The 10,372-nt window shown below is 40.5% G+C and overlaps 1 protein-coding gene across 1 annotated transcript; it reads right to left on the bottom strand.

Moving 5' to 3' along the window:
- Window positions 1-3,652: 3,652 nt before the first annotated feature.
- Window positions 3,653-9,291, bottom strand: kcnn1b (potassium intermediate/small conductance calcium-activated channel, subfamily N, member 1b). The gene is made up of 9 exons (XM_063495916.1): window positions 8,206-9,291; window positions 7,614-8,015; window positions 7,335-7,430; window positions 6,486-6,904; window positions 6,177-6,318; window positions 5,858-5,968; window positions 4,432-4,559; window positions 4,212-4,281; window positions 3,653-3,937 (listed from the first exon to the last, which is right to left on the bottom strand). The coding sequence occupies exons 1-9, from the start codon at window positions 9,289-9,291 to the stop codon at window positions 3,653-3,655; spliced, it is 2,739 nt and encodes a 912-aa protein (XP_063351986.1).
- Between the last annotated feature and the right edge of the window lie 1,081 nt (window positions 9,292-10,372).

The raw sequence follows: 10,372 nt of genomic DNA, 5'->3' as shown, positions 1-10,372 counted from the left end.
ATCATCAGCGCGCGAAACGACAATCTCGTGAGTACAACTGCCCTCCGAGTATTTATCGCGAGATTATTCGGCGCCATGTAAAACCGGTATCCCGGAGAGACAGATGGTGCTTCTGGTAAACAACTTCACTGATAGAGCTTTTTGATTGTGTCTGAACTATCACGGCTTCGTATTTGTGTTTAGAAAGAGTTTCCAGTCTTCGAACTAATCAACTAAATGCATTGAACCTTTTGGTGGACTTTAATAAGCAGACCACCCGTTAGACTCTTATGATTCAGCTTAATTAATGATGTGCAATTAAGATACCTCCCCCTCATTTTGGCGGGAGCCGAAAGTTAATGAGACCGACTCAGTTCAAGCGCCTGAAAGCATGGAAAATGACAAGTGTATGTGGGAGGAATATGTGCTTTTGCGCACACATGAGGCATGCTGTGTGTTTGCCTTTGAACTTGACACGTAAATCGCCTCCACTGTGCAATAAACTCCGTCCTAAAGCATGTCCCCCGCGAGGTTAATGTTTGTTCAGTATGGAGTAATGCTGCGTTTGAGGTCACCTTCTGACCAACTGATCTGTGTATATGGCCATGACGTCAATCTTCAATAGTCAATTAAAAGTATTTATTTTAATGTTTCAAGATTATTTATTTTTCCTAGTTCCCGTTAAGGCACGATTTATTGCCTAACCCAAATCTCTCTTTATACTTTAAATAAATGAGATGAAAAAAATACAGTGCTGACAAATATCTTTATTACCACATATTAGATATTTCTATTAAAAAAAATAAGCACTATGTGCAGGTTGCAAAATAAACTACAATACATGTGAAATATAAATAAATTCCAGTCAGTAGCGGGCATAATTATTTCTGTCCATCAATTTTCTTCTACTTAACCAGTTCAGGGTTGTAGGGGGATGAGGCTATCACAAGGCAGAGGCTGGGTACAGCCTGGACAGGCTGCCAGTCTGACACAGAGTCTTACATTTATACATACAGACAATTTAGAATCATAAAGCCCAACCCACGCGTTTTTGGACTGTGGGAGGAAACCAGAGTACCTGGTGAGAACCCACGCAACCACACTCAAACTTCACACAGAGAAGGGCCCACTATGCTAAGGGAAAGGGGGGAGGGGGGGATTTTTAAAAAACAAAGGGTGGTAAGTGAAGCAAACCATAAGGAAAACACAATACAACCAGCAGAACAAGTAAACAACACGAGCAAAGCAACTGAAACTATACATGGAAAAAAACAGAAAGCAGAAGTTAACACAACTGGAACCAGTTCCTCCTTTGAATGTGATAAAAACAAGAAAATTGACTACTTTGAAGATTCTTTATTTTGACGGATGTTTTAAAAATCTAAGATGTGCTGCCACAAGAGCCAGAAATGTGAAAAGTGTTAGATATACACCAGTATATAAAGCTGAATTTTTGGTGAAAGTTTTACTTGCACTTTGTGATAACGACAGTCAGTTAAAAGCCAACTGCTCTAAAAGAAGCAGATAAAATCTTTCATTTAAGAGGTCAGAATGTTACCCTACTTACTACCCTAGTTCTTGAATTGTACTGTAGTCACAGGTGTTTTAAACTTTCTCTTATAGCTCATTTCTGTTCTGCATTTGCACCCATTCCCTCTTCAGCAACATTGCGCTGCCACCAGCTGCTGGTTTCAGTGGGATGTTGCACTGCTATAGCAACCACTATTGACACAGTTTGAGAATCTATGGAATGGATCAGTATGATTACAGGGAGGAAACATCTTTTTTTAAATAATATTTTAAAACAATGTCAACAAACTTTTCTACCCTTTTTAAATCAAATTTAGTCTATATACCTACAGTGGTGTCAAAAGTGTTTCCCCCCTTCCTGATTTAATATTTTTTGTATGTTTGTCATGTTTCAGATCTTGAAACGTTTAAATATTAGACAAAGATAACATGAGTAAACACAAAATGCAGTTTCTACAAGAAGGTGTTTATTATTAGGGAGCGAAACTAAATCTACATGGGCCTGTGTGAAAAAGTGATTGTCCCCTAAACCTAGTAACTGGTTGGGCCACCCTTAGTAGCAACAACTGCATCAAGTGTTTGCAGTAATTGCCAATGAGACTTTTACAGTGCTATAGAGGGATTTTGGCCCACTAATCTTTGCGAAATTGTTGTAATTCAACCATACTGGAGCAGGAACTGCCTTTTTAAGGTCGTGCCACAGCATCTCAATCAGATTCAAGTCAGGACTTTGCCTAGGCCACTCCAAAGCCATATAGAGGTGGACTTGCTGGTGCCTTTTGGATAATTGTCCTGCTTCAGAACCCAAGTGCGCTTAGGCTTGAGGTCACAAAAAGATGGCTGGACATTCTGCTTCAGGATGATTTAGTAGATGGCAGAATTCTTGGTTTCATTTACCACAGCAAATCTTCCAGACCCTGAGGCAGCAAAACAGCCTAAAACCATATTTTACTGTTGCTATGATGTTCCTTTTCATAAATGCTGTGTTGCTTTTAGACAGATGTAATGGGACACAGACCTTCCAAAATCTTTAATTTTTGCCTCATCAGTCCACAGAGTATTTTTCCAAAAGTCTTGGGGATCATCGAGATATTTTCTGGCAAAAGTTCCTTTTGCTCTGCAGAGGTATCTTCTTGGAACTTTGCCATGCAGGCCATTTTTGCCAAGTCTCTTTCTTATGGTGGAGTCATGAACTCTGACCTTAACTGAGGTAAGCGAGGCCTGATGTTTTCTGGATGTTGTTCTGTGATCTTTTGTCAACTCTTGGACGAGTCGTCACTCAATCCAACAGATGAGCTCTTGGGGTAATTTTGGTTGGCCACCCACTCCCACTAATGGCGATCCTATTTAAGTGATTTTCTGATTGAGAACAGGTATGGCAGTAATCAGGCCTGGGTTTGGCAGGAGAAATTGAACTCAACTTTTCAAAGTTATGATACACCACACTTATTCCCCTGAATAATAAAAACCTAGATTTAGAAACTTAATTTTGTCTCTATTTGTGTTTAAATTTGATGATCTGAAACATTTAAGTGTGACAAACATGCTTCTAGAAAGACTTTGTGAACCAGGTCATTAGATTAGTTTTAGAGTAAATATTATTCATGGTATTTGATCGTTTTTCATTGTAATGATTTCCATTTTACAAATGTTTAGTTCATTAAATAAACCCATGCTGAGCAACTTTTGAAAGTAATCACTTAAAAATCTTCAGAAGCTGTTTACTATATCACGTATGAGAAGCACAGAGAGACTACCACAGTGTCCCATGAAATGCAGGGCTTTTTTTCTTTCAGATTATTTGAGTGTCTTAGAATTTAATTTTAATAAACAAAATGAGCATTTTTTTTCTTTTTCTTTTTTTTTTTTTTTTTAACTTTTTTCACTTCTTAATCGTTCATGAACATCTCTCTGTCTTCTGCACAGTCCCCACTCTTGGGAGAGGAAATGAAGGAATAATGTTTTTCCTTTTCCTCTAAAGTCCCCTTACAAAGGGTCTTCCCCTTACACTGGTGGTGCAGCTGCAACTCCCAGGAGTGAATGTGTATGACTCCATAAACACGTAGCAGAGTTCATGAGAAAAGTCCATCCCAGCATTGTAAACGGTTGCACACTAAGAGGAAAAGCACTGAGGAGCGGCCAGTCAGTTGTATGGTGTCTCCGGTGCAGTGGATCCTGGACAAAGCTGCCTGGCCGGCACTGAGCAGCACTCAGAGCTCAGGGAGGATGATAGGAAGTGTACACGGCAAGCCAAGTCATCCAGGAAATCCTTTTGTAACTTTGCTATTGCTTGAGAAAGCACAACGGGCAGCGACTGCACACATTGAAGGATGGAGTCCAGCTTCTCTTCCAGAGCCACAATCCTACTGTCCAGCTCACCACTTCGATGCTGCAGCTCTGATACCAGATCGTACATCATGTTCTGAGTCTGAAATCATCACCGACATTCTGAGGTCACTTTCAAGTATCAGGAGATAAGCAAGTCAGGGTTTCTCACTGTTTAGATTATTACAAAAGTCATAAAATGCAGAAAAGATAATGAAAAAGAGGCAAAATTTGGTTCATACTGGATAAAAATTACAATTCCTTGTGTCAAATTACTCTCAGCATCAGTCAGAGGGTAAAATTTCCTATTATATATTAGTAAATCTGAGGCAAATAAAAACATTTTTATTAGAAAATAACAAAAATACTGCACAAACCTTTGCAAGATCAGCAACTGTATTGGCCTGGTCAGTTAATTTCCTTTGCTCCATTTTCACTCGTCGCAGTCTAAAGTTGTAAACCAAAACCATAGTCACATTTGTGCTACAATAATATAAATGCAACGTGCAGTAAATCCTAATTCACATAATCCAGAGCCACAAATTAAACTGTAACAGCATTTACTGAAACCCCTGATGGTGGCATAACGATACCTACTGGTGGATGGCTTGCAAGAATTTACGCTGATGGTGGCGTACTCTGGCATGGTCAATCTTCTTGACCAGCTTTGTGTTTTTGTAAATGAGCCATGTCTCTCTCAACACATTTGCTGCTGTGTTCTTAATCTGTGGAAGACAAAGTATGTCAATGGAAAGGCAAAACAGAAATGTAGAGACATAAATGAAGCTTAAGTCAAACAGAAACTAAAATGAGCCTGAGTACTATAGGAAAGTCTTGAGCAATCCCTCATTTCTTTATGTTTTTCTGTGAAAACCTGCATGGAAATGCAGTGTATAAAGAATAAACAGAGTTTGTACATTTCTAATGACCTGAAAAGTCAACATTTAGTATGACAATGCTAATTCTACAACAGAGATTAAACTGGCTTTAGGCAAACTTTCTCACATCTTCTTTGAGAGTCTTTTAGAAATATTTCTCCAGGCCTCTTGACAAACTTTTAAACCTCTCCTTTAGATGTTGGCTGCTTTTTGTTATCAAGATGATCCCACACTGTTTCAATAATGTTGAGGTCCAAGCTCTGAGGAGGCCAAAGTATGATATTGTTCCACTTCTATTGTTCACTTTTTTTTAGTGCATTTGTATTGTGTTTGGGATCATTGTCATGCTGAAAAATGAATCAGATGCTTTCCAGATAGTATCAAAATCAGATGGTACTTTTCTGCCTTTCATAATTCAATCAGTTTTAACAAGACTGCTGGCTGAATTGCAGCCACAAGCCATGACAGAGCCTCAACCATGCTTAACAGATGGCTGTGGACACTCACTGTTGTACCTCTCTACTGACCTCTGCTGAATATATCGATGACACTTTAAATAAAAAATTTCAAATTTGGGTTAATCACTCCATAAAATCTGTTTCCACTGATTTTCAGTCCAGTTCTTGTTAAATTTGTTACACTTCAGTCTTTTCTCCTCATTTCCCTTCCTCAAGAAAGACTTCTACGGGTAGCTGCAATTAATCCCCCTTCTACTGAGATCATTTCTGATGAGGCTTCACTTAAAAGTAGATGATTAGATGAAAGGCTAGATGAATATCACCTGAGCTCTTTCCTAGATTTTTGCCCTATTTCTTAAGGACATTGCTTTGAGATACATTTCATCTGCTAGTTTTGTTTTTTAGGCCTACCACTTGTTCTTTTGTTACCCCAAAAACCCAAGTTCACACTTCATACCATGCTAAGACATGACAAATTTTCAGTAATCGCCTTGTTGGGATTGTTGGGAATCACCTCATTGGAGCAACTTTAAAAAAAAATCAAATTGGAAGAAATTAAGGGTGGCTCAAGACTTTTGCGCAGTAGTGTATATGGTTAAAAAAGAGAAAGTGCTGTTACTTTTAAGACTGATCATGTAGTCTTAATATTAAAAATAAAGCCCAATCACTGCATGTGTAAGAACACACCTTTTTGTAGATTTGGGTATCCATCATAAAGTTGTGGACATGTTTCTCAGCTCTGGTGAGTTCTGATTTTCTTGCGACAACGGCCACGACTAAGGCTGTACAACCTGCTCCCTGATGAGAAGAAGAGCAGTGTTAGCATGACTGTGTTATTAGTTATTAGTTAGCTAGTATAAAAACCACACCAATCATTCACGTAGGCCAGGATTTTAAAGGATTTTTAAACAGATATTTAATTGGGGTTATTCAGAAAAAAATCACTGTGAGTGATTTGCATATCTGCCTCTTCTCTACATGTGCACTGTGTTGGTATAAAACTCACCATAATTCCAGTTAACAGGCAAACCCCTTTTCCACAGTAGGTGTGAGGGACCATGTCCCCATAGCCGATGGACAGGAAGGTAATGGAGATGAGCCACATTGCTCCAAGGAAAGTGCTGGTTACTTCCTGTGCATCGTGATACCTATTTAAACATGACACCTGTCTGTAAAAGCAGTTTATGTTAAAGCTGGAGAGACTACCCTTGATTTAAGTTTCTTTCATTTTTATCCAGCATTTGTTTAACGCTGAAAATCTTCTTGATGATTTTTAAGTAACACATTTATTTTTTTTTAAAAACCTTTAAGATACCTTTCACAAACACGCACTGTCCACGCAGCAATGATCCAACAGGACACACTGAAGACTAGCAGCACTGTGCCAGGGCAGATGGTCATTAGGGTCTTCATGACAAAACGAGTGTCAAAGTTGATCTTATTGAGCGCACCGATGCTGCGAGAGGAAGCGTCTGTGAACAGCTTGCTGTGGAGCAGCATGACCCGGCCAATCAGGTAGAGGCGAAGGAACATCGGCACAGAGAGGATGATGTCTACGTCGGCGTACGCCACTGATGCTGCATAGCTGAAGGCCAGTCGAGTCATCCAGGTGAACACGTATTTCCCTGGGATTGGATGAATGGCACAGATGAGGAGCTCCAACACGATGAAGACAAGTCGCTCAAAAGTCATTGCTATCCTCCAATCGTCTGCCCCGTTGTCCACCATGAAGAGCTGTTGAAGAAAAGTAGCAACATTTCTAGACCGTGAATATGAAAGAATAATGAGTGATGAACTCGTTTTGTTGGGATTAGAGTTTTTTGTTTTGTTTTCTTAATTTGGATAATTCTGAAGAGATGAAAATGAATGTTTTATCTTCTGGTGTTTCTCAAAGAGACAATTTTAAATTTATTTTTGGGGGTATTTTAACCTTTATCGTTATAGGATAGTGGAGAGAAGAGCTTGGATAAAGACACATAGTAAATGGCCTCAGGGCAGATTTCAGGTATGTGGGTTGTCTGCTCAACCCCTTGAGCTAAACCAATGCTCCAATTCAGGGGTTTTTAAGACTAGTTTCCTTACTTCACGTGAATTATGATTATGAATTATGATCCAAATGATTAAGCAGCTCATGTTGGCAAAGTCATGGTTTGTTTCTTCATACCTGGATTTCCCTTGCATGGTACATCACAATGAGTCCCAGCAGAATAACAGTAGAAAGGCTGATCAGGCCTTTTAGAACATATGAATACATGGATTCCTGTAAATGGTAGAGACAATGACACAAAACTATTAAACTAATAAAAAGAAGACCATCTGTGAGTAAAACTGTTTAGGGGGCCCTCAAATTTAAAACTTTTAATGGCACTATGTTGACGCCGCTTTCATTTGTTTGTTGAAACATACTTATTTGGAGACACTAGTGTTTCTGCTCTGAGTGTACCTTGGTGTAAAATCCCCTTGACAGCTCCGTCTCGATGACCATGACAATAATGCCAAACATCCCACAGACCAAGGCGTAGTCGCTCAGTTGTTTGCGCTTCCCAAACAGAGCTCTCCTCTGACCCAGCCTGTAGCTGATGTCCTTGGTCTTCTTCGGTGGTGTGCTACCTTCCTCACCGTTGGTCTTACTGGAGTCTTCTCGGATGACTTTGGAAAAGGCGTCCTCCAGGATGGCACTGTGAAGAAGCTGGATTGGCTGCTGGCCTGAAGGAAGATCTGAAAAACTAGATCTCAAAGTGCCGTGGCTGCTCAGGGGTCGGACTGCATCCCCGTTAAGTATGCCACTGCTTTGTAAGGCTTCGGGAGGCGGAGGAGTGTGTTTAGGAAGGGAGACTTTAGACCCCTGAGAGACTGTCTGCAAAATAAAATAAGACTGTCAACAACAAGCATGTAATATATCTGAAAGCATGTTACAGTGTATGGTTCAGTTAGAATTGGCATGGTATGGAAACACACAGGTTACCTAAACCTACTTTTGATGGTTCCAGTTTAAGTATACGTTAAGTAAACGTTTAAAGCAGCCAAATCAAAACATGCACCTGACTTTGTCGCTGTCTTGTTTTCTCATCCATTAAATCTTGAATCTCTAGGGAACTATACTGACTGATGGAGAAAGATGTGACACTTTTGTTGCCGACTGGTGTAGACGATCTTTTTATCTGGCTTGTCAGGGGGTCGTGAGGGAGGTGGTGGCACTTGAAGATGGTGGACGGATCTCCAGATGTTTGATCGCCTGCGATCGGGCAGTGGGACTCTTGCTTTCGCTGTTGCTGAACTAACAGCGGCTCTTTACCGAAAAGGTCTCTCCAGTTGACATCTGCACCAGCAGCAGGATGAGGCTGCTTTTGGAGTTTTTGTTTACACTCGACTGAGTCTAGAGGAATGTTGAACAAATTTGTTGCTTGGCTGCTGTCTTTCAGTTTATAATGATTGCAGGGCTGGTCTTTTCGACCTTCTTGGTTAGTGCACTGAGGCATGAAATGATATTTGAGACGGTTTGTTGCAGGATTCAAAAGCTCACTTTGGTTTGTTTGCTGTGGTAAAACCTGGCAAGTAGTTGAAATGTGGCTGCTGGGAGAGAAAGGCTGAACATGTGGTGAACATAAAAGGCTTCTCTTAGCTGTTACCCTGGGAAGGCAGTCTTGGACCGTCTCCTGTTTTGACTGTGGCTGAAAACTAGAGGCATCAGGACCGGGACATCCACATCTGTCATTGTGGTTTGGATGTCCCGCACTGGTGCCTGCTCTTTCTGCTGAGGGCGAATCATCTCCTGCATTGCCAACATGGCCACAAAGGAGCAGCCAGTCCTCATCGCTTAGCTGCGATAAGGTTAGGTTTCGAGTTTTGAGTGGCGACATCTGGGCTGAACCTCTTGGAGGGCCGAGTCCATTGCATGTTTCATGGGGTGAAGATGAGACACAGCACTGACTTTTCTCCTGTGGGGTCAAAGGTGTCTCAACTGAGGTTCCTCTGTATGGATCATGCTTCCCCTCAGGGGTCTTTATGGGAGGGGATGGGCATCCTGAGGTACAATGCTCATGGTCACCTTCGTGGAAGACTTCACCTGTTGAGTCAAGGCGCCGTGTTGCATTGGTGGGTTTAACCAGAATCAGCCTCATGGCATCAATACAGGGCTGAAATGACACCATACACTGATCATTTTTGAAATGTCACCAAGAAATGAAACAAAGATCCTGAAATATAACTGAAAACATTTACACTGATCACTTTGCTTTATTTATTTATTTTCCCCCACAAAGTTCAAGAAGTGGTGAAAAGACTCAACTGCAGAAGGAGTTTGCACATATTTGCTTTGCTGTGTAGAAATACTGTCCTAGGGCCATAAATACATTCATTATTGATTATGCAGGAAGACAGATATGATGGATGTATGGGTGGATGGACAGATGAACAGGGATATTTCAATGTGAACATGATTTGAATGTTGCAAGTGGTCAGACTTATACAGTCATGTTAACTAATTACCCCCTTACTGCTTGCATAGCAATTGGAAAGTAAGTCACAGCAAGATGCTTTTAATCAAATCCAGTTAATTAACTGACCATCAGTAAGTGTGAGCACCTCTATAAAAGCAGATGTTTTGGCAGGTTGTTGGTCTGGAGTATTCAGGTGTGTGTTGACAGAACATTATAATCTACAGTCTTGTGCCAAAGGTCAGACTGCGCAATGCTCAGAGGAACTGCACAAAACCCCAAGTGCTAACATCTCAGACTCTACAGGCCTCAGTTAGCATGTTCAATATTACAGCAGAGGTGTCAAACATCATGCTTGGGGGCTAGAATCAGCCTTGCAATGACTTCAATCTGGTCCACTGGATGGCTTTGGAGAATCAAAAATGTACGTTTTATAAATACAGGACAGTCTGGGTAGGGATGTACTAAAAATATTTTTGTAATTCTACAATTTTATCATGTAGGAAAACTGAGATGTACTGTTGAAAATGCACTTCTTTATCTTATATTAAACATCTCAGGGATCAAATGTGTAGTTAAACGTCTTTACACCAACAGAAAGTGAAAGTTTCTCTCATCCGGCCCACTTAAGATCAAAGTGGGCTGTATGTGGGCCTCAGTGTAAAATGAGTTTGACAGTTTCCCTGCGTTAGAGTGCACAATTAGAAAAAGACTGAACAAGTGTAGCTTTTTTTGGACGTTTCAGAATTCTGGAGAAATGTCTTTT

Source organism: Pelmatolapia mariae, linkage group LG15 (genome assembly GCF_036321145.2).
Source record: "Pelmatolapia mariae isolate MD_Pm_ZW linkage group LG15, Pm_UMD_F_2, whole genome shotgun sequence".
Lineage (NCBI taxonomy): Eukaryota > Metazoa > Chordata > Actinopteri > Cichliformes > Cichlidae > Pelmatolapia > Pelmatolapia mariae.
The sequence above is the reverse complement of the archived record's forward strand: the minus strand, read 5'-3'. Positions and strand labels throughout refer to the sequence as shown.